We start from the raw sequence: 24,819 nt of genomic DNA, 5'->3' as shown, positions 1-24,819 counted from the left end.
AATTCATTGGCTCACTTCTGGGAGTTGATTCTGTGACTTGGCCTTGCCACATCTGGCAGTGTTGTGACCCATCCCTGGAGGCAAGAGTAGCCCAGGTTCTTGTTAATAGATCTCTTGGGGCAGATTAGAATGAAACAACACTGAATGATTGGTGTCTGTAAATATATATCCATAGGGTTTATTTTGGAACAGGTTGGTTGCAAAGGAGAGCAGGTACATGGCCAAAAAATAATAATTTTGGTTACTATTATCTTTTAATAATATAGCAATATAAAAGCATAAAAATAACACTCAAGTAAATGTACAAGGGAAAAGAAAAAAAAGCATAAGAGTAGAAAGATATCCCACCAATGAATCCTGTAGTGAGATTTGATGCAGTTTTGATGTCCATTGGTCAAAGTGATGGTCAGGTCACAGTCTTGATCCACTGGGGGTGAGGGAGACCCCTGAAACACAAAGTTCAATGGGTCAATGTATGCTTAGGCTTGGTGAGAATGCCCAAGTGCCTTCCCTGGTGAGGGAACTTTCAGTCCTTGGGGGGAAAGCCTCAGAAATAAGCCTGGAGGTGCTTTGGGGGTCTTTGATGGTTTAAGAGCCCTTCTTGCCTCTCAGTCAACCCATTTGAGCCAGTTGTGCCCCACCAGAGGGGATGAACACCCTCAGCTTTCCCTGGGGTAACAGGGGGAGTTTTACAACTGAGGGAGGACAACTGGCATGGTAAAAAGCACCATCCCACCTTGCAGGGTCTTACCTGGCTCAGTGCCTGGCTTGTAGCCCTCGGTGCTGGGTGCTCACACCCTTGGTCTTATGGGGACCAGAGGCTTTACCACCACACACCCAAAACTCACTGCCTGCCCCTCAGGGGGTGCAAATGGGAAATTCAGTCACTAACCATTAACATTCCAGTCTCTTGCAGTCAGGAATAAATGTTCTTACATTGTAATATTGGATGGGTTGAAAGGTGATAAATTATTTATTTACATAGCACAGGATCTGAAGAATTCAAATTTAATTCAGTTGGAGCAGTGGAGCACTTCCAGCAGCCAAGCCAAAGATCTTTCTAAAAGTTCTCAATTACGGAAGAGTTGAGTTGGTTTGTTAAAATTGCACAGTGTGAGTGGACTCAGCTAAATTTTGCAGAAGTAATTTCCCTATTTTAATGAATCTTGGGGGAGCAGAGAGATATTTTGCCTTTAAATTTGCAGCTTTTCATAAACCATAATTTTGTTCGCACATTGCAAGATAATTTTTTGTGGTTTTTTATCCCATTATCTCCTTTAACCACATTATCTCCTGTCCAGAAAACAGATGTTAGCTTCACTTAGAAGAATTTCCTAATTACCTCTAAAGTCCTCGTTTCTGCTTGACTTCCTGCTTTGTTTATTTCGATAATGGGAGAACAGACCCAGAGAATTACCCTAAGAAAGAGCAAAGCAATCAGTGCTAAAGTAGCTGTTAAATAATAATTTCAGTGTTACTCTTGTGCATCCTGACACTTTCTGTTTGCTTTCTGCAGTGCAGCAATACAGGAGCAGAGATAGCAGCCCTGCTCTCAGCTCTGAGAGAATTGTCACACTTCAGGTCCTTCTCCTCCCTGAGTGTCACATTTCGAGTGTGGGAACCCAGAACATTCCTCTGGCTGTCCAGGATGGCCAGGACCCTTGCCAGGGGCTCAGAGACCCTGGCACAGAGCCCAGAACACCTGTGGGTTGGATTATGACCCGTGGAGCAAATTACCAACGTTATATGAAGATCTGCAAGCCACAACAGTTTAGGTAGAATAATAGTGAAGTTATCGTAGGGTGGAAAAGGAGATTTTGGCTCCTGAACCCCTATACCCCTTTTTGGTATGGGGGTTCAGGGGGCAAGATGGAGGGATCTGGGCGTGTCCTGACTTTCTCCTTCTTCTTCTTGGCCTCCATCTTCTGCTGTGATGTTGGCACTTACAGATTGGTTTAAAGTAGAAGCTCACTGTCTAACATAGGTGATAGGTATTGGAAAGTAATTGTAAACATTGTACACGTAGTTTTTGGTATAAAGACCTAACACCACCCTGGGGGCAGGCAGAGTGCCTGGACTGTCCTGCTGGACGGATCTCAGGAGGGCAGGAGAAAGAATTTTATAGATAAGAAACAATGAACAACGTTGAGACTGAGAAATGAAGAGCTCTGACTCCTGCTTCAAGCACCAGGCTGGGAAAAGAGACTTTTAACATTTCTCGGGGTCACTCTAAGCAGCGAGAGGCCCCAACATTCGAGCAGGTCAGGGACTCCTCTGAGGGGCTGAGCTGTTACAGCTATACCTGGATTAATCAGGGGGCATTCTGTGCATCCCTAGGCAGCCTGTCTGCTTGGAAGCCCAAGCTTTTATTCATTTTAAACGTGGAAAAATAACCCCAGTGCATTGAAGGCATTGTAGTTAGGAGCTTCTGATGCTGTGTTCTCTTTCTGAGCCTTAATTTGAAACAAATGAAGGAATGAGTAGTAGTTAATTTCTGCAAATTTTAACAGTAACAAGCTGTACAGTCATTTATGGACAGTTTTCCAAATGCTTTCTGCAGCCTCTCCTCCTCCATCAGGTTTTTTTTTGGTTCCAGCACTTCTGCCACGAGGCTTTGAGATGTTTCTGTTTTCTTATTTGGTTTGGAAAGCCTGTGGATGACGCACGTTCACTTGTTCAGGAGGAGGAGGTCTGAACATTACCAAAAGAAGCCTGCAGGCGCTGGAAGTAAACTGGGAATTCTTGCATGAGGAAGATGAAAGGACTGGATGATAGTGACAGATGAGGAATGCAGTAATTTTAACATAAAGAGGGAAAAAATATAAGGCTGCCTAAAAATGTATAGGATGAAGTCTCTGTTTTCTGAGTTTCAAATGTCCCTGGTATATTTTGTGAGTTGTAACTATGTCAACAATGCTGAATAAAACTCCAAGGAAGCCAAAAAAAGAAGAAAGAATGAACCTGTGACACCCAACAACGCACTTTATATGTCAATTTAAGTGGATGTACAACTGCTTACATTGTAATATTTGTTTTGTTGAACAGTGGTAAAATGTTTTTGACAGGTGTAGTCCAGGCCAAACCCTGTAGTCCTGACAGAAAAAAAATTCTCCATGTGAAACTGTAAATGTCTGACAGTCTCAGCTGCATCTGTGAATGATGACCCAGGATATTAGTTTGAAAAGCAAGTGAATTCCTATTAAACTGACTATCCAGCAAGATGAGAGATAATTTGATCCAATCCAATCTGCTGGTGTGTCTATAAACTGCAATCCTTTATTTTATTTTTTCAAACTTCTTAATTTTATTAATTTTATTTTAATTCTTCAAACAATGTATTTATGGTGGCAAAGAAGATCTATAACACGAGTAGAGCCCGAGCTCTGCCTCCACAGAAAATACATTATTTGGAATTCTGGCTTCAGGGGAGTGGTGCCTTATACTTCAACTGCAATTTTAGTCTCTTTCATTCAGATACAGAAGACATGTTGCCTGGCTCATCACAGGAGACAGTCTTCATGAGAATAGTTGTTGACAGTTCTTTGAGAGTCTGAGGGAGAACTACTGCTTATAAAAGCAGCTTTTTTCAATAGGCATGAAGTATGCACAGCCTTGGGAAAAAGTGATTTTTAAAGCCCACATATTTTTTATCACCACTAACCATGCACTCCACATTGCTTTAGGGCAATGAATGACAGTGCATGTGCTAGTCAGTTCCCTCAAACTGACTGAAATGAGAGTAGGATCAGTGCTTGAAGAGTTGGACATTTGCTCAACTGGATCTGTTAATTGTCTCTACTCAGCTTCTGCAAGTGAGGTCAGCATTTTACTCTGTCAAGTACTTCAAGTACTCCTGAAGTCTTAAAGGGATAACTTGGACAGAATTATCAGTCCCAACAAACCATGAGCCATCCCTGTGGTGTTACTAGCAAGACAGAGAAACCCTAACAAACTTGTAAAATTTTCAGCATTTCTTACAGGATACTTGCCAGGAGTAACAGTCTCCACAGTTGAGACCCATCCAGGTCAATGAGGACTTTGATATTAAAAGCCATAAGAATGATCTAATAATTGAAGTGACTTTGACAAATTGAAAAAATAAAGTGCTGCATGAGGCTGAGAAGGCTCTTTTCCATTACTGGCAGTGATTAAGATATGGTGTTACTTAAGATGAATTGAATGATGAGCTTCCTTAGAGATATTCTCAAGGAATTAGCAATCAATCTTTCTCTGTCCTCATCCTCTACTTTTAATTTGTTGTATTACCTAGTTGCTTTTAAGTATAATCTCTTAGTTTAATTTGGGGTTTTTTTTTGGACTCTCACATCTCTCACTGGTAAAGTAAAAGAATGAAGAAACAGAAGTGTCCAGTTCTTTCTGGAGACTTTCAGGTCATCTTCAGATATGGCTCATCAACTTTCTTTGGTTTCTAGATGCAGTTGTCATTTTCATTTGTAGAACTCTTAAGCCTAGGTCAGTTTCCTTTTGACTAATGTTAGCCTTTACTAACTGGAAATTGAATTCTGCCCATCTTGTGCTGACCTGCAAATGTGTTTAAACAATAATAAATTCCTTTTCCCAAGAAGCAGCCTGCCTGAGTTCCTAGTAGCAAATGATGGTGCCCAAATGAACCAGACTTGCATCATTTTTAAATTCAGATTAAAGCCATGGGTTAATGCAGTGTTTGGGGAGGATGTCTCATTGCTGGTTACAAAGATTTTGTCTCTTGCAAGAACTGTTTCATGAATCCTATTTCCTGCTGCTCTGGAGCTGGAAGCCTGGATAGTACTTCTTATACCCTGCATAGATTGCATTCATGTTCCAGCCCAAGCACCAGGACAGCTTTGCTACCACAGGAAATGTCTGTGGAGCAGTTGAAGGCATGGAATCACTTCCAGAGAACCAGAAGAGCTGCTGTTAAGGGGCAGTAAGCTGCTCCAGTATTCACAGGCAGAGCAGATGTTCCGTGCTTGGCAGTGTTATAAATGGCATGGGATGCTGGGGCAGCACAGCTACAGCACTGTTACCCCTGCAGGAGAGCAAGTGCCCAGCTTGGAAGGTGTTTTTCATCATCACACAGCACTGCCAGGGACACCTGTCTGCAGTGCAAAGGATAAATCTCCCATCAGGAATTGACAGCTCTGCTGTGGTTTTGGCATGAGCCAGTTACAGAGCTCATGCACTGATTTACTTCCTGACTGAGACTAAACAGAGTCAAAGGATTTCCCACTGATGAAGTTTGTGCATGAATAATCTTCTTCCTACCTGTGAGGGGAGAATGGGAAGGGAAGCAGTATCCCTGCAGCAGTAATCCTCTGCTTATCTGCAGCTCTCATAAACTGCTCCTGTGTCTGGTGAGGGAGTGGCTGATACACAGGAGCTCCAGACAAGGATCTGGATTGCAGAAAGGTGATCTGTGATCCATCCATTTTTGCCAGTTCCCAGGGTCTGTGGCCCCATAATTGCTCAGCCATGCATTATGTGGCTAGTCAGTAATAACACTTCAAAAAGAAAAAAAAAAAGAGATTTTATACATCGGTTTAAAAAGGTTGGGGTAGAATTCTGTAATGTAAGAAAAAGCCTCTCCAAGCAGTGCTGGGTTTGTTTCTCACTTAATTTGCAAATCTTTTTAATGTTTTTAAACACGCTTTTCAATTCATGCTCTTGAATTTGGGTGCAATTCTAGGGAGAGATGCTTGAAATGAAATTGTTGGCTCTCTGTGCTCTGTGGTGACTCTAACCCTCGACTAGGCAGCAGAGGAATGCAGCTGGGGTGCAGACAGCTGCTGCTCAAAAGCCTCAGCACAGGAGTGCATCCCGGGATCCCTCCCTTCTCCTGGGATTGGAATTGTCCTCCTGAGAAATGCCCTGCTGGCTTTGAAAGTGCCCTGCTGGCTTTGCTGCTGAGCAGGATCTCAGCTCAGGGGGCAGACTGATACCTCCTCAGTCATGGTGATATCTGAACTGCTCTGATCTGGGGTCTGTCCTTGGCATCCTCCCTGCTTCATTTCTCCAGCAGCAGAGAGCAGTGGGCTGGTGCTTCCCTACTTTCTTCAAGTAATGATAGTGATGGAGAACTGTTTTGTTCCTTCCCAAGACTTAGGAGAGCCACTGTTTTACAACTGGAGAGGTGTATCCAGCCACACCCTGGTGCAGCAGAGTAGGAGGTGTTGGGAGCCTGAGTGTGACTAAGAAGAACTCATGTTTCCCTCTCTCTTCATTGACCGAGGGTAGGGGGAGTTTGAAGAAAAGTGCAGCAGCAACAAGATATTCAGGTCTTCCTTGTGCTTCCTCCCCCTCCACACACACCCTCTCCCTTCCCCTTGTGTCTGCTGGGCATTGTGATTTGTCCTAAGATGAGAACACCTAGGGAGAAATGTCCTAAGAAAAGAATGCAGGAGGAACTGTGTGATTGCTTGCATAATCACAGAATCCCAGAGACAATCAGGTTGGAAAAGATCTCTGGGATCATCAGATCCAACCTGTGACTGAACACCAATGTGTCAGTCAGACCATGGCACTGCATCCAGTCTTTCCTTAAACACCTCCAGGGACAGTGACTCCTTGGGCAGTCTGTTCCAATGTCTAATCATCCTTTCTGTGAAGAAATTCTTCCTAATGTCCAAGCTAAACTTCTCCTGGCACAGCTTCAGACTCTGTCCTCTTGTCCTGTCCCTGGTTACCTGGGAGAAAAGGCCAGTGCCAACCTGGCTGCATCTTCCTGCCAGGGAACTGAGTGCATTCCAGCACGGGGGAAATTGTGATTATTGCACTGACTATGGTACACAGCAGCCTGCAAAAGGGGGTGAAATGCTGCGGGAGGTTGGGCCAGCTGGGCACTCCTCCAATTCCTGCCTGGTGTTCTTACCTTAGAATGAAAATGCCCATCAGTGACAATCACAAGGGAGAGAAGTGTGTGGGGACAGTGCACACAAAGACCCCAGATATTGTCACCCGCCACAAAGGTATTGTAAATTCATGGTGAGCCTTGTGGCAGGAAAGAAGGATGCATCTGACTCCATGTTGTCAGAAGGCTAATTTATTACTTTATGATACTATATTATATTAAAGAATACTGTACTATACTAAAGAATACAGAAAAGATACTTACTGAATGCTAAAAAGATAATAATGAAAACTCGTGACTCTCTCCAGAGTCCCAACACAGCTTGGCCCTAATTGGCCAGAGAGTGAAAACAACTCACAGCAGAGTCCAATCAAGCAATCACCTTGGGCAGACAATCTCTAAACATTCCACATGGGCACAACACAGGAGAAGCAAATGAGACAAGAATTGTTTTGCTTTTCTCTGAGGCCTCTCGCTGCCTTTCAGCTTGCCAGGAGAAAAACCCTGGGTGAAGCAATCATGTTCAGAGAATGTAAACGCCATACAAATTGTTTATCTCTGAAACAATTGTTTTTCTTTGAAACTCTCAATTTTTAAGTGGAGACGTAAGGAATTGAGTTGCTCATTGCATTTGACCAAGTGTGCAGCAGCACCAGCTGCTCTGAGCCAGCCACCTGCCTACAGTGACAGTTGTGCTCCATCCTTTTCTGCAGCACTTTATGTTCCCCTTCTGAAGGACAGGTCTGACAGCAGAATTTGATGGGTTCAGTGCTACACAGTCCTGGCAGGTGGGACCTGGGAAGTTTTGTACTTTGTTAATGTAGCAAAACTTCTGTATTGTCTTATTTGCCAGTAATCTGATTCATCAGGAATAAAGACAGCTTTCAGTTCCTGATTGGAGTCATGATCAGTGACCTACAAAACAGGACAGGATTGGCTTTTCTGGTCCATGGTGCTGAGGTAAAGAGCAAGCCTCAAACCCACCCAAATTCACATGTTAAGCAATGCCAATGGGATCTATAGGGAAGTTTGACTCACTCAGGATTTTAGTGAAGTACCATTTTCCAGTGAACTGGCAGAATCATTGCAGTAGTTTATCACCGGCTGGGGTCTCTGTACAAATCACAAAGGGGACAGGACTTCTCTGGAATGTGCCTTGAGCTGTTTTATTTTCCAGCATCAGCCTCATACATGGTTATGACAATGGGAAGGTGCCATCAGCTCACATCCCAGGCAGCAGACAAAGAACTTAATGTTATAACTCACTTTAAAAGTTTTTTGACCAATCACACAAAGCAAAAGCACATTGACAGTAGTTCTATCCAAGCACTATAAGCACACGTACCTTTGGTTAAAACAATGCTGCTTATTTCACGTACAATACCTGCTTGTGAGCCTTAAAACACAATGCACAGAGTTCCATTATTGAGTTTAAAACTTCCTAATATCTTGCTAGATAAACTTTTCTACAGCTTAGAGAGATATTCTAGACAAGTGTTAATACACAGACCATTGTTCCATTTGTCCTTTTCTGCTTTTTACACAATTTTTCTGCTGACCTATCTCATGGCTGCTGCTTAGCTCCAATCACAGTTTGCTGTCTCTGAGGCCTGCCTTTTGCAGCTTTCCCAAAACCCTCTGATTTTGTGGATTCCCACAACTGTTCTGAGTCTGACCACACTGTCACTGTCAGTTGTGTTACTGTGAGAAATCTGGGGATGTACACTCTCAAAACAATACATGGTGCTGTTACAGCATCAAACAGACTGCATTAGGAACTGTACTTCTGAAACTGATCCAATTTATTGACCAAAGTTTCAGGAGATTTAGAACCATATATTTTTTGTCTTTAAAAGAAGGGTGTACTTGACAGTGCTCATGAGGGACTCAGACTCATGAGCTTCTGTGTCTGTGTACTTGGAGTTGTGCCAAAGGAAAGGAAGATCAATCAAACTGGAATAACACTAAGGGGAGGCAGACCCTGTTATTGTACCTGCTGCTCTTCCATGGCTTCAGGTGTTATCATCATCTGAAAGAGAAAAACCTGGCTGTAACATTGCATGGAAAGGTTCCTGAACAATGCCAGTCCCTGTCTTAGGCAGGAAAAAATCAAAGCTTAAGAAATGAACTGAAATGCCATGTGCTGCAGTAAATATCATGAAATAGCCAGTGTCTGCTGTCTTGCTGAACACAAATATGTATATCATTTTTTGCAGCATTTTGAGTTATTATAACTAATTCACAAGCTCCCTCTGCTGGGCTCCCAGCATAGGAGAGCAATGGCAAAGCTCCTGTGATGTTATTTGCAGACTGACCCATTTTCTTCAGCTTATTTTGACAGTTTGTACAGCATCAGAAATAGTGTACAATCAAATTCATGTAAGTGGCTTGTTAGAAGTGTAACAGAGAGAGATTTGATGTGTTAGATGCATAATAAAATGTTTTTATGTGCATGGAAGGTTTTTTCCATAATAATTAACTGTAGCTGTTACCTCCTGAAAGTGCTTATGCATCTATCAAAAGATCATGATACTTGATTTCAGTAATGCCTTCTGTCACAGGAAAGAGCTCTAAGGAAATAAATACAGACCTGTTAAAAGAATTAAAAGCTTACAGTCCTCAAATACACTCCATACAGTATGCAGTTTGATGTAGCAGTGGTTTTCAAAATGAGCCAAGGGGTTTGTACAAGCATTCAGAGGAATGAAAAGGTGCTGAAAATGTTACTCTAATCAGAACAGCTCATCCTGCTGCTTTCTGCCTAATCCTCAAGGTCAAGATTTCTGTCTGCAGTTTTCAAAACACATACGTGGGGCTTAGCACTGTCATAACCAATGATTGCAAAATCTCTTTTAGTAGATTAAAAGGAGTTGTGAAATTATTGACTTCCAACTAAACAATCTCAGGGTGAGAGATTGCTAACAAAAAGCAGAATGATGCTCTGTGATTGCTGTAGACATAGCACTTCCTGGCTACCTTTTAACAGGGATTTACTGAAAAAAAGAGACCTGCCTTAAGTAATTCACAAAATTGTGGAGTGTCTTTATGGGAAAAGGCATATTGTCTGCAGTGGCACCAGAGAAAAATGGAGAGACTTTATGAACAATCACTGTGGCTTTTTTTACTGTAAGTCAGGCTCCTAGACAGAGACAGTGGTACAAAGAGAAAGTATTAAAGTGCTGCCTATGTGTTGTCCTTAAGCTAACAGGTAAATGGGAGTGAAGCTGTCACCAGTGTGAGTGGAGCAATTATTGGGCAGCACTCAGCATCACTGGACAATGATGTAAAACCGAAAATAAAGAGCTCCAGTGACCAATTGATACAGAAATTGCAGGAATAATGTGGAATGCATGTATTCCAAACTTCAGTCTAGTGAGGAGGCTAAAATAAACATTTCTCACATCAATTAAGACAAACTCACCTCTTTTGACTAAAGTGGACAGGCCACCTCTACTTAAACAGGAAGAGGAACATGTATGATCTGTGTGTTTGATAAACAGCAGAAAGATTAAGAGGGGCTTTTTATATGGGCATGTAGTGACAGGACAAGGGGAATAGCTCTAGACTGAAAGAAGGCAACTTACATCTAAATATTGGGAAGGAATTCTTTGCTGTGAGGGTGGTGAGACTCTGAAACAGGTTCTTGTGGAGAAGTTGTCCAAAGCCAGGGTGGATGGGGCTTTGTCCAGCCTGGTCTAGTAGAAGCTGCCCCTACCCATGGTGAGGGACTTGGAACTAAATTTTCTTTAAGGTGTCTTCCAACCCAAACCATTCTGTAATTCTGTGGTAGAACAAGTTGTGATGTCTTCAAGAATACAAAAAGAAATTAGGTAAAATTTTAAAGCACTAGCAATACATCTCTTAGTGTCATTAGTCTTCCATTCAAGTACTGATATGATAAAGAATGATTTTACCCATGCTCATATTAAGTGACATTCAAGAATTTTCTCAAAATATGCATCTTATCTCAAGTATGAATTTTTTTTCTAGATAGCATATTCTCATATTTGATTTATTCTGCATCAAAGCATCTGATGGCTCTAGAGGACATGATATCAATATATGATTTATCCCTTCAAAGTCTGTTGATGATCAGTCTGGTTCTTTTCTGTCCCTAATTAAACATTACTTCAGTAATTCCCAGGGGCAAGGGAGCGACTACACTGAAATGAAAATGAAGTTTGTAGGACCACAGTTGCACTGTCTGTGGTTATGATTAATGCATTTTATGATTGCTGCTTTGCTCATAAGATTTAGTTTTTTTTTTTTAAGATACTGTGAGGGAGCATACATAGACAAGCCACAGATTTTATTTTTTTCTTATAAGGTGACAGAAATCTAAGGAGATTTTAACACAAAATTGATTGAAGTAAAATGTGTAAAAAAACCAATGGAGATCTTAAATGTAAAAAACCAATGAAGATCTTAAATGTGATTGGTGATTATTCAGCCTTTGGCAGGCCACTAATAGTGATGGTGAGAGTTTCTGTTCCAGTCAGCCATTTCCCAGAATAAGGAGCAAATGCAAATCCTTCATAATTAAGTGTTTTGGGAAACAAGCAGAAACCCTACATTGACTGTGAATTGAGTGACTTGGCAAGAGGTATTTGTAGTCAACATAAATATTTATTTATTTAGCTGTTTGTTAGGACACATCTGCCTGGTGTAAACCCACAGACCAGTCCAACAGGCCAGAAATAAGGCTGTTTTCAAGATTTCATTTTCTTTCCCATTTTCTTTGGTCATGTGGAAGTGGATCAGTGGGTTGATTTTTACCATTCATTAATGCTTTTAAATACAAATTTTCATCTGTCTTTGCATATGGGCTGCTTTTGCATTCTGATAAAGAGGTGACATTCATTAGCATATTCCATTATGCCAGCCAAAGGGTATACTTAGTCTATACTATACTAGTGTATAGATTTAGGTATTCATAGTGCTCAAGTGTTTTGTCTTTTTACACATACTTTATATTGAAAAACAGTGAACAGTGCATTCTTATCTAGCTAATACTTCTTTATGCAGCACCGTGGAAGGCTGGATTTGGATAGAAGTTTATACCCATTTAAAATACACAATCAGCATTCTAAAACAGTCATTAGTTCAATTTAAAAATTAAATATGCTGAACATAAAAATAAGCTGAGCAAAACATGGTTTGTATTGAAGGCTAGTTGATAATATTAAGTGAAGGAATCATTACATACAGAAGATGAACTGATTAAGATTTTTCTAACCCACATGCCTTTCAGAATTACAATTAGAAGAACCTGTCCTTCACATTTATTTTTAAGGGATGATCTTATTAATGCTTTTACAAGGTATGGAATTCAGAGGAGTAGGTCCCAAATTTCAAGACAGTAAAATGAGAGCTCTGGAGAGAATTCAGTGTTTCTCACCCTGTCTTTGCTCTCCTCATTTGCTAAGATTCAAACCATCTCTTTAAATTCTCTGAAGCTAAGACAATAAATTTAAAAATGACTGGAAATGAGTGAAGTCTCCAGATGTTAATGGCTTGTTTAATTCTACTGCAGTGACATTAAAGAACACTAATCAAGATGAGAACTAGGTTGTTCTCCAGGTTGTACAAATACCAGAGTCATTTGGAGCAGCTGTAATAAAATCTCTTGTTATCATGGAACAAGGTGAGACACACAAACAAGGTCTTTCAATCATTATTTTTCAGTCAAGTTTTAAGTGACATTAATTATCTGTAGCATCTTTTATGGTCCAAGTGAGAAAATATACTTTATAACAGATATTGCCTCCATATTAAACCTATCAGTATTTTTTAAACTTGAAGGAGTAATTGTCAGTTCTATGATAATACAAATTATAGCAAACCCAAATGTGTTCAGAAACATTTCAAAGACATTATTTACTGATATTCTAGTTCATTTTAGGATTGCTGTTTATCTTGTCAAGGCTATTTGTACAACCTTTTTTTTTTCTGTGTCATTTTTCCTTTTTGCTTTCTCAGTTTTCTTTTCACAAGTTGAAATATATTTCTTCAAAGTACTGCTGCCATATGGGCTTTCCCCTAAAGCTAAAACAGTGCTTTGGTTAAATTATGTATTTGACCTAGGTGTTGGTCAGTAATGTCCAGGTGTAAGTGACACAGGACATTGCTGATGATTGCAGTGAATTTCCTGTAATTAGAGTTGTAGTTAAACCCTGTAAAACTGATCTCTCACTGAATGCTTTAGATCATTAACATGGAAAAATTCATGTCTGGTGAAATGTGTGATTTGTCAATCTCACTTCTGACACCTCTGAGAGTAAGGCATTAGTCATTTTTAGGGACTTCATTAACCTGTTTGTGATGCTAAAGTCTCACAGGCATAGCTAGCCTATCTTCATAGAAGCCTGTCTTGCACTTCATTTTTCTTAGCATTTTCTTGTATTAAGGAAGTCTGATTCTTTTACTAAAGAGATTTCTGAACCCTCATATGTAGTAGTGATTTAGTAACTCTTCCATGCTTCCTTTTTTTTTTAATCTTGTCTGTAGAAAAATCTGTCTGGGTCAGTGTGTCCCAGTAAAGCCTGTAACATTTACTTCTTTCATTTTTCCTTTGTCTTCACCTAATGCCTCTTCCCCCAGTCTGCAGGCTGCTGTTCTGCAGCTTGCCTGCTGCTTGTTGTCAGCTTCCATCAGACTGAAGGATTTCTGGGAAGGAAAGACTCTTACTGGGCCTCTTTTCACCTCATCTGTGCAGCTAAAGATTTGACATTCACTTCCTGAGACAGGATGAAACTCTGGTTTTGAGACACATTATGTAAATCAACTGTGTTATGTAAGGAACTCCTAATAATGATGTACATTACAGCATATTTATAAGATTAAAGGCAGTACTGCATCCTGTGCACTGGCAAAAAAGCAGACTTCTGAAAAAATGTCTTAAAAATGAAATAGTTATAATAGGCTTGATGTTTGTTTGATGTTTCTGTTTAGGTGCTGACTGCAGCACAAATTAAATCAATTTGCCTGGCTATACTAGAATCAGGAAAACAGTATGCAGTGAAGAAGAGGAAACCAGTCCCACTGATGTATTCCTACTATGGAACAGAGTATCTTGGTGAGTAAAACACACCAACACCTCTGAGAGTGTGCTGTGTGGAGATGCTGAGCTGGGAGGCACTTCAGGAATAAAATACATAAAATCTAGAGTGTGGGATTTCTCCTGAGCCAGTTGGGACCATCCATCCTCCTCCTCCTCATGGGCAGCTGGGTCAGAGCTCACCTGAAGCAGAGGGGAAAGGCCACTGGGCAGGGCCCTTGGGGGCTTCTCAAGGCACAGAATCACTGCAGAAAGTGTGAGATTGGTGCACAGTTCCCTTGCAGGGGAGCAGAGAGAGCAGTCACTGAGTTGTGTGTTCCACAGACCCTGGCAAGTACAGACAGTTCTTGCACTGAAATTTAGGTGTTAGCTCACTGATAGTGTCAGTCAGTAACTGGAAATACCCATTTATGGCCCAGTTTCAATTTGCATTCAGCAAATGCAAATATATGGCCCAGATTCAGCAGTGTGATAAGAGTAACACCTTGAAACAGAATTCAGTTCAGGTTCAGTTTAACTTCCTATAGTGAGTTTCAGTCATATCAGAGTGAGAGCAGAAGGAATTCATACATATATTGTGCAAAGCTAGAGGAACTAAAAATGACAGGAGTAGTAAAATATGGTGTTATACACCTAGAAATCTTTCATTCCAAGCACTATTCCAGTATGCATGAAGGAGCCATGCTCTTGACAAGGAAATCTGTCCCAAGGGAAAGTTGCAATGAGGTGCAGACAGGACCTAAACCCACCCTCTAATTCAGCTGTTTCTGTTCTTTGCAGGGGCAGCACATGGGCTTTCCTCAATCCTGCAGATGTTGCTCTCCTATTATGAGTACCTGCAGCCAGCAGATCAGGAGCTGGTGTGGCAGAGTGTGGATTTCCTGATGGACCAGGAGCAGAACAGCAACTGGCCCCCTGAGCTGGGGGAGACCATCGAGAGGGAGAACGAGCTGGTGCACTGGTGCCATGGAGCTCCAGGTTCTTTTCCCATTGATCTATGCACAGCCAGATGCTGAGCACATTGCTTTGCCACATTAGGTGATTCCATGTACAAGATAATCTCAGGTTAAATTCGACCAAAGTGAAAAAACAACCCCAAAGGACATAAAGAAGTTACACTTTGAGGTGGGGAAATTCATTAATTGCTATTGTTCTTCCCCAGAAAAACCTGTATCCCATCACTGTTCTTGGGTAATAACACAGATGTAGCTTACAAAAACACTTCAGCTACTGCAGTGTTTGTTAAATTCACACCACAAGTCAGCTGAACATTTCCTTAGGCACTTGAGTTAGTTATGTGTCATGTGCATTCCCATAAGGTTACTGTGAACTGAGCTGTGCAGTGCTCTGGTGAAGATTATGATTAATTTATTTAAATCCTCTCTAAAAATAAGCCAAGTAGGTTTTTTTTTTAGCAGTAGTTAGTAGGCATAACTGTGTGTAACTAGAATAAAGCAGTGTAGGCCTAATTGGAAAAAACAAGTGAGTTTCTTTTTCTCTTTTAGTAAAACTTTGTTGACAGTGTAAGAAATTACCTTGCCCATCCTTGTGTTTCTGTCAATGTAAGCAGGTGAGGTAAATGGGGATTTGGAGCGAATAGAACACAGTGCTAAGTGTTTAGTGTTTAAAGGCAAAAATGTGACTATGTCTTTAAAACTATGAAAGTCTGGGAATGTTGGAGTAAACCCTGAAATTCAATAATGCCTTGAAAAGATTGAAAGTGGTGTTGTCACAGGGGCTGGATAATTAGCAGATAGTCCCCCCTCATGGAGCATTTAGAGGCTACACTGACATGTCTAGAGCACAGCCTGCAGTTTTTTAGTGTATTAATCTTTATTTTCTTGGGTGTCCCTCAAAACCCTTGGAGTGCTTATTACAAAAAACAATCTCCCTGCTTTTTTCCTAGGCATTGCCTATCTGTTTGCCAAAGCTTACCTGGTTTCCAAGAAGCCTCAGTATCTGGACACTTGTATCCGCTGTGGAGAGCTCACCTGGCAGAAAGGCCTCCTGAAGAAGGGCCCTGGCATTTGCCACGGGGTGGCTGGTAGTGCTTATGTGTTCCTGCTGCTCTACAGGCTCACTGGGAACTCCAAATACATCTACAGGGCACAGAGGTGAGCATTCCTGTCTTCTGGATTTAGGGAATGCCAAAAGTTTCAGGAACACTGATAAAGCAGAGTCTGTGATCCCCATCCTCGGATATAACCTGAGGGTTTAAGATTCAGGATCAGTTCTGGCTGTGAGTTAAGGGTGGGTGCACTGTGTGTGAGCTCTGCAGTCCCATTCCAGGCTGCCTGGGTTCTCCCAGGCTCCCTCCCTGCCCAGGAGCCTGGTTCCTACAGCAACTGGGCTGGATGTGGAGGGGTCACGTGCATCCAGGTCCATCCTGATGTGGTGGCAGAACTCACACAAGCTGTGTACCCAAGTCCAGGAGTAGAGTAAAACATGATTTGTTAGGATTTTTTTCAGAGCATTTAACACTATTCCATATTACTAGAAGTGCAAAGTAAGTATAGGATGTGGTGTGCAGTTATTTTATATTTTTTTAATTTATCATTCGCACCTTTAGCTTAGCTAGTGGGGTTAATTCTATTTTGTCTGAGTGCAAACACATGTGGTCTAGTAAAAATTCTGTCATGGTGCTGCAATTATCTTTAACTATGTATCTCTAGTTTACTGTACCTGTTTAAAAACATTCTATTCCATGTTTGTTACTGTTTTCCTTACAGCACAGAGTAACAAGGGGAAGTTGTATAGTAATTAAGATGACTGATTTTCAGCCCTTTGCTTATTTTTTAAACTTGTGTAGCTATTTTAGCATTACAAAATTTGTTGCATTGATGTGAAACATTGCTTGCATCCTAAAAGTTATAAAAAAGTATTTGTTTAATGATACATATTACAGAAATCAGAAGAAGCTTATAGCTCTTAAACAAGCATAATGCACACACAGATTACAAAGGTTTGTCTCTTCTGGATCTAATGAACTTCAGTTTCTTGTGGAAATTGGATACTGTACAATTTGTAGAAAAGGTTAAATACTGATCATTCTACTTTCTTTAATTACTGAGTGTTATTAAAATGATGCTTCCAAATATGTAGACAGAGAGGAACACAAAGTAATAACAAACTCTTTTTTGTTTTCTCTCGTAGGTTTGCAGAGTTCTTATTTACAGAAGAATTTAAGTCTGGCTCCCGGGCACTTGAAAGTGTATATAGTCTGTATGAAGGATTTTCAGGAACTGTGTGTTTCCTGACTGACTTGCTGCAGCCCAACCAAGCCGAGTTTCCTCTCTTCAGTGTCTTTGTCTAAAGACTGATGTCCTCCAGGCCAGTCCTGGAGGTAGTGGGAGAGGGCACCTGCAGTTCCACTTACTTTTCCAGACAGGCTATGTACAAAACGAGCTGGGGTACCACTAATGTTAGCCTTAACGTAGCTGGGAGTCAGATCAAAACCAACACACACTGGGGCTTGGGGGGTGGGGAAGTGTGTGGTCAAAATAAATGGGTCAGTGGGGGAAAAAAATGGGGGAGCTGATTGAATCTGATGTCGTAGATATTTATCTAATTATTCAAGTGAGAGAGACAGGGGCATTATCAAACTTTTAATTTGGTGAAAAAAAGGCAAGCTAGAATTGCAGGGACATGCAAAGAAGAAACAGTGATGCACCCAGTAGGTTTTAAAAAGAATCTTGCAAAAACCATTTGTGGAGCAATTCACTAATTGGGGAGGGTGTTGTAGACATGTCACTGCACTGCACAAAGGCAAAATCTGGGACTTTTTTACCCTAAACCACATCTGATAGTTTTAGTAACATATATTAGGAAAATCTGGATCTTTGAGCTCTTTGATCCTCATATAATGGCAGTTCTGTAGATAGCTGAGTGTTCAGGCTGCAGTTTCACAGTTCATTTCAGGAAGTGGGATCTCATGTGTGTAAAGAGCACTGGATTGGACCCTTCCTTTTAAAGCTCAATCTGTGGCAAGGAGCTGGTCTCCTTTCTGATCTACTGTAACTGTGTCATGTCTTGTCTGTATTTTCCCAGTCACGTGGTAGATGGGTGGAGCCATGGAGAAGACTTGGATGGAAAAGTTCTGTAGCAAAGATACAGCAGGCAGATGCTTTCTTCATGATGTAGCATTGCTAGATAAGCATTGTTCAGTGATACTAAAGCTTCCTTTAAAAATTAATTACTTATAGCAGCATTTCTGAACAGTACCCTAAGTTTTTCAGATGATGGAAAACCTGTTTTTCCTTGATGAATTCTTCACTACAAACCCTGCAAAGTGAATGCAATCATGGGGTGGCATACTGATCCTCAAAAAACCTGATAACAGAAGTAAAAATTGCTTTTTTGCCTAGTTAGCAAGATAATGTATATGCCCAAATGATTTTTAGCTCGAAAATAATTTAGATAGAAATAAATGGGTTGCTCAATACTAGTTGCACTAGCACATATAGTTGCAAATATATGCTGTTTTCTATATATTATAGATATGATGACACCGTACTTGAAAGCTAAAGAAAACACTAACATAGATTTGTACTAAAAAATAGAAAATTAATATCTGTATTTAAAATCTATTTACTATTTATTTATTTATTTTTATTTATATGTTAATAATATATATAAAGAAAAATTAGGAAGACCATATGTCAAAAATTGAAGTTAGAGAGAAAAGCTGCTGTACATGCACTGCCAAACAATGCAGTCCCTCTTCCTGCATTCTCAGCTGGAGGAGATTACAATTTCTTTATTTTTAATGCCTAATGGATTAAAGTTCCCATTTCATTTCAGTGGGCTTTGATCAGGCTATAAGATGGAGCTGGGTCTTGAAATCCTCCCACATTTTAATATAATAATCCCTTCCTGCTCTTGCCACTGTTATTTTAATGAGATGGCTTACATTATTATGAGCTGCAGATAAGGATTTCTGCTACTCTGTCTTGCACTGTGCAGCTCTAATTAATTACTTAATCATAGGAATAACCATATTTCACTGGTGAATAAAGCAAAGCAGTTCTGTATCAGTTTGTCAAGAATTTAGGTATCTTTTAGTGAATGGAAATGGTAAAATTCAATATACTTATGTGTTTATTAAAACACATAGGTTAAAAGGCTCTGTGGTCTTTTAAGAAAGCCACTAATGTCACTTACTTGGTTACTCTGAGCAGTGAGATGTGCACACACAGAGGGATGAGCTCCATAGGGAGGGTGTACACATGAGGCTGAATCAAAAAGTCAATGGATATGGGAGTGTGCTCTGCCCAGCCCCTGGAAGTGCTCCTGCTAGATCAGAGCAGAGCCAGCTGTCACCAGTGAAGGTCCCAAATCCATTAGGATTTTTTATCTTGTTGGTTCCTGTAACACATTTTGCTCCTATATTTCATAACTGGGGCCTTCTTAAAGAAAAGTTTGAGGAAGGTAAAACTTGGCTTACTTCTTCTAAATGTGATTCTTCACAAATGCCAGGGAATAAACATTGAGCTCAGTGTCAGTTTTCCAGTGATTTTCCTGTGTGTCTCTCTTTGTAGAATTTCTTCCAATTCACATTCAGAGGAGACTCTGATCTTCTCTGTGTTGTGATCAACAGCACACTCAAAACAAATCTCCTGTCCCTACAACCATTCTCTGTATTAGAAACCCTATGTTCTGGAGAGACAAAACATTATTTGAGCAAGAGTTAGTCCATTCAGCAATGAGAAAACTCATGGAACCGCCCAGTGTTTGAAATCTAGGTCCCAGACATCTCTGCAGGTTACGTGAGTTCAGCACTGACTCTGGCAAGGGCAGCACATGAACATCCAGTCTCATGGGATACATCTGGTAAAAATCTTGGAACATATTTGTTCATCTCTTTCATCAGACATGGCAGTTTGAGCTCACTCTCAGAGATTTGTGGCTTTTCTTACCTGACCTGGCTGGGTTAAGGTGGCTTCTGGATGTGCTGCAGTCACAGCTTCTGAACACAGTGCAAATGCACCCCAGGGCTCTTTGGAAAATGCTCCTTAAATCAGCAGGGATTTTTCATCTTTCCCCTCTTTATTGTCTTATCTGATTTTTTTCTCTGTACTATATATGATCTTACAAATGTGCTGTTGCAATCTGTATTTGTTGCTTTTAAGACATTGACAGAACAGCAACCTGAGTAGAGCTGTCAGCACTTTTCAGTGTAATAAAAAGTAAGGTCCTCTGTGTGCCCTTCTTCCTGCTTTGAGAAATCAACCTTGCAACCTTTGCTAGACATTCTCCATGGAATGCTGTCTCCTCCTGCTCCCAAACTGGGCCCTTATGGACTGGAAAATGTATTCCTGAACAGATTAACAGATTCTGCCCTGGTGCTGTGACAAAAGACTGTCTTGTGGGAAACTCAAGAAGCCTCTTCCAGGGTGTAAAACACAGAAACTACGTCATGTTTGCACATTAGTTTCTTGGTTGTGTTTAGTTTCTAAAGTGTAGGTAATAGGAATTTAAGTGATATTAGTATTTCTGATTATGCTGTTAAAGCAAAGAAGATGCATTATGTGGGTATTGGTGCTTATTTGTGATGTACCTGTGTTTGTGTGGTGCTATTTGTGAGTAAAGCTGCAGATTACACAGCAGTTTAAGGAGCTATATGCTGCTCATGACTTTTAGCCTGCCATCCATAGATTACTGCCAGGGAATAATTTTGAGGGAAGCTAGATCTGTAGTGTCCAGATTTATTGATTTCAGGATTCATACAGAACCAGATGCTGTAAGTTTTATCAGCAGTACAATTCTAACAAATATATCTTTATTTTTAATTGCTACTCATAACATGTTTATTTTGTGCCACTGCTTTCATTGCATCATTGTTGCCTTCAATTTCCCTGCTTTTGTTTCCCAACCTTTGAATAACTTGAGTAGGCTGAAGAAGCAGCCCAGGTGTTTTGTTCTTGAAAATAAGATTGATTGATTTTGCTTAAGCAGGGTGTTCTACTAACTTGCATTACATTATTTTATGCTCCCAGATGGTCTCTTCTTTCTGGCTGTGCCATTTCCCACCTGCTAAGGAACAATCATTATCCTATATAACAATTGTCACTGGTGTTTTACTTCATTAAATAAAACAGAGACTTTCTAGGGAGCATGGTCATTTCTCCATGCTTCAGTGTTTCAGTTCTGTCAGGACAATTGAAACCAAGTGAAATGACTAAACATTGCAAAATTCACTTTTAAGTAGTTCTGGGAAATATACATAAGGGAATGCAAGTAAAGGGATCACCTTTGTTGCTACTCTGTCAAATTAAGTAATGCCACTTTGATGTTCTAATACTGATTATATATGGACATGGAAAGAATATTACAAGAATACTGATTGGTTTTTTTAATTCTGTGGAAAAAAATGAACCATAGTTATCTGCTGTGTTCAGAAACATAGAGGGGCAATATGTGCAAATGGAAACTTTGATAAGCAGTCAAGTTTTTGTACTCATATAGTTTTCTGCATATACAGTTACAGCATCTGCCAACATACTGCATGTTTTATGCCAACAGTGACCTATTTTAGTGTATGCATGCATTTTGAGAATATATCCTTGTTCTTTGGATCTCTGAGGTCTGCCAAGTAAATCTCAGGTGCAGTAATCTTCTACATACCTTGAATATTCACTGGCATGAGTGTATATTCTAATCTGTAGGAAGATTAGTATATCAGGACTAAAATTGCCCAGTTGATTTTCAAAGAGTAATCTTGCTCTGAAGAATTAACAATTGCTGGCTGGCAGCACAGCCTGGGCTGCTCTGAGAAGACATTTCAGTTTATATAAATATGTCTAAGACTAAGTAGTAACAGCAAAAAGCTAAATTGAAAAGAAATAAGAAAATGACCAAAAATCCCACTATGAGGGGAACAACATACTTCAAAGCCATAAGCCAAAAATGCTCAGGGCCCACAAAACAATACAGCAGTTTAGGGATGTGAACAGGCATTTTCCAAAGGAATAGCACAGTGGTGGTACAGTAAGCACTGTGCAGGTTTCAGCTGCCTTGAACAGCACTCCATTGCCATTATAGCAAAGTCATCAAATGTTAAAAAACATTTGCCTGTGAAGGAGTTGCCTGTAGCTGAACCTACTGCCTACTCCTGTCTTTTAATGGAACAGAAGTGATGTGCACTATCCATGATAAGGCAGTTTAAAAAAATACATTCAAGAAGCCAATAGCACCAACTTTCAATCTTGCCTTTGAACATTAAACTTGGCTAATTTGTACTGTCACCGTTGGTCCTACACTTCGTATATTGGAAATTGTACATCATGCTCTCAAAAACCAAATTTATAAATAGCAATCTGCTTGGAAATACATAAGGCCATATTTATTTTAATGCTTAGAAGGGAGTCCCTTGACTTTGTTCATGGCATGACTCAAAGAGAAAATGGAGGCATTTAGGTCAAGTACAGCAATACCAACTAGAATGGCAGAAAATGAATTCAAAGCTTCTTTTGCCAAGTGGTATAATGATATTTGAATACAAGAGATTTTATAGTGTACTGATACCCAGCAACAGCATTATATGACTATGTAGAAGTCCTTAAGTCAATTATATCCTGTAGGGAACAGAAAACAGATTCTAGTCCAACATACATTTTTATATCATATAGAAGAGAAAGGCTGTCTGACCAGAAATTTAACTTTGCTTCTGTCTTCATTACCATGACCACACAAGAGAGAAGGATGTCCTTTAACAATGGTCTGGTTTTGCCACTGAATTGGCCTCCTGCACTCATTTTAAGAGCCTGATAGGCCACCTGCTGATGTCTGTGGTGAACCTCTGCTTGATTCCAGGCATGTAAGGTAGCTCCTTCCACATGTGTGAAACAGGGGTAAAACTGTCATTCCAGAGCCCAGGCCTACAAACTTTCCTTTACACATGAGTCCCATGGAATTAGTAAGGCTTGTCTGCATGGTATGAGGAAAGCACAGGTGTTTGCATATGCAGGGCCCTGTCTGATGGCAATTTATACACATTTTATCTCGAGATCTCTGCAATATATGTGAATACCAATACAAATAAAAAGTCCAGGGAACTTAAATGGCATTATTTAATGTCTAGTTTGTGTTGGTGACACTTGATTATTCAGTATATTCCAGTGTGTGATGTTCATTCCTCGAGTATGTGCCACACCCTAGATTGGTTTCTCAGTGTTACAGCCATTCACAGCCATGATGTGGTACAGGCCTGTAGAATCAAGGCTGATTTGATTCTTTAGAGATGCACCTTATTGTTTGAAAGCAGGACCCCTGCTTTTCTAATATTTTAAACACTGTGATCTTTCAGAATGTGTTTATTGTATTAGTTTTGTATTGTAGATTATGATAGAAACTAGATTTTATAGCTTTTTAAAAGCAGTGATGATACTGAGCTTCATAGTGGCAGAACAAACTGTGTATATCCATATTATGAATATTAAAGCTGTGATTATATTTTGCCTTAAATAAAAGTCCAACCTTGAACAGTATGATTTTGCTTTGGATTGTTTATTTCTGTACTTACCTTTCATAGTGCTGGCAACACTTCCTTCCAGAATAGTCATGACTCAGTGCTCCAAAAGCTTTTCAGTGGTTATCAAAAGTAAAATAAATCATTTTAGAATTAGATAAATCATCCAGGCTGCACACAATGCTTAGGTAAAACAGGTTATGGTAGTTTCCCACAAGACAAGACAGGTTGCTTTTGGCATGTAGATTAAAGTTTCCTAATCTAGGTATTTATTTGCAGGTGTTTATTGTCAGTCTGCTTAAACCTCAGTTTCCATAGCCTCTTCCCTTTCCAGAAATACCCTCCATTCCCAGTGAAGAACACAAGCATAAAATTTACCTTGGCCTGTCCACAACAAGGTTTCCATCTTTATCATCATGAGCTTAGCTCAATTTGAGCTGAGGATTGGGACTCCAGATTTGCCAGTGCAGGAGTTAAAGAAATGGCCAAGTGTTCATTGGCGCTTTTTGTGTAAATCTGGTGACACCCTAACTTGCATTAAAGAACAGTAGCAGATAAGCAGAAGTAGCCAGTAGTGATATCCCATTAATAATATCTCAGACTTCTTGTCTTGCCTTCCTCTTGTGCTCATGTAGGTCCCAGGTGTGTAGTTACCTGGAAACAGGGAGCTGGCAGGAAGAAATAAGATCTATCACCAGAGCCAGCTGAGCATGAACCAAGTACATGCACCAAGAGGAGAGAAGAGATGACTGGAGACTCCTGTGCAGGACACAGGCACCATCTGCCAACCTGGCTTGGTACCTCAGTTTTGTTTCTTGCCAGGTGCTCAGGTTCAGGATTTCATGGAGGGATTACAAAGGCTTGTCTTCTCTTCAGGCTGTCACCTTGTGCTGCTCATCCATGCAGGCGTCGGCAATACTGCTGGGGTGACCATACATATCTCCAGAAGGACTCCACAACTTTGGTGGTCAAGGAGAAAGGGTCCTGCTGATGAGGGGGAAAGGCCCAGGGACAGCATGCAAATGCTGCAGGTCAACAGCTGGTGTCACAGCAGGGCTCAGGGTTCTGTGGACCAGGGAACCTTTGAAGGAAAAGGTCTGGCAAGCAAGGGGAGAGGCACCTGGCAAAGAGCTAAAAGGGCACCTCTGACACTGCCACACTGCCCTGATCAGGGACTCTGAGCTGGGTGTGTCAGGGGAGCCTCTCCTGCGTTCACAACTCCTTTTCTGCCTTTGTTTTGTTTTGTTGTAGGTTTGTTTGTTTATTAATTAAATCATCTCTCAGCCTTTATTGTTGCACAGGATTCTTTTCTTCCTGTACAGACTTTGCCCTTGCCTCTTCCTTTCAGATCTCTATTTTATCACTAAGTCCCTGACAGGAGGGTGTAGCCAGGTGGAGGTCAGTCTCTTCTCACAAGCAAACAGTGATAGGACTAAAGGACATGATCTT

The 24,819-nt window shown here is 40.5% G+C and overlaps 1 protein-coding gene across 1 annotated transcript in view; it reads left to right on the top strand.

Annotated features, from left to right (window-relative positions):
* LANCL3 (LanC like family member 3) overlaps nt 1–23,389 on the top strand; it is a 38,548-nt gene extending 15,159 nt beyond the window's left edge. The window contains exons 2-5 of the mRNA XM_064706818.1: nt 13,799–13,922; nt 14,685–14,882; nt 15,811–16,018; nt 17,058–23,389. Of these exons, the coding sequence (XP_064562888.1) occupies nt 13,799–13,922; nt 14,685–14,882; nt 15,811–16,018; nt 17,058–17,217 (690 nt within the window). The 3' untranslated portion in view covers nt 17,218–23,389. The remainder of the gene's footprint in view (nt 1–13,798; nt 13,923–14,684; nt 14,883–15,810; nt 16,019–17,057) is intronic.
* Nucleotides 23,390–24,819: the final 1,430 nt, after the last annotated feature.

The sequence above is a fragment of the Zonotrichia leucophrys genome, chromosome 1, assembly GCF_028769735.1.
Source record: "Zonotrichia leucophrys gambelii isolate GWCS_2022_RI chromosome 1, RI_Zleu_2.0, whole genome shotgun sequence".
Classification (NCBI taxonomy): Eukaryota; Metazoa; Chordata; class Aves; order Passeriformes; family Passerellidae; genus Zonotrichia; species Zonotrichia leucophrys.
The sequence above is the reverse complement of the archived record's forward strand: the minus strand, read 5'-3'. Positions and strand labels throughout refer to the sequence as shown.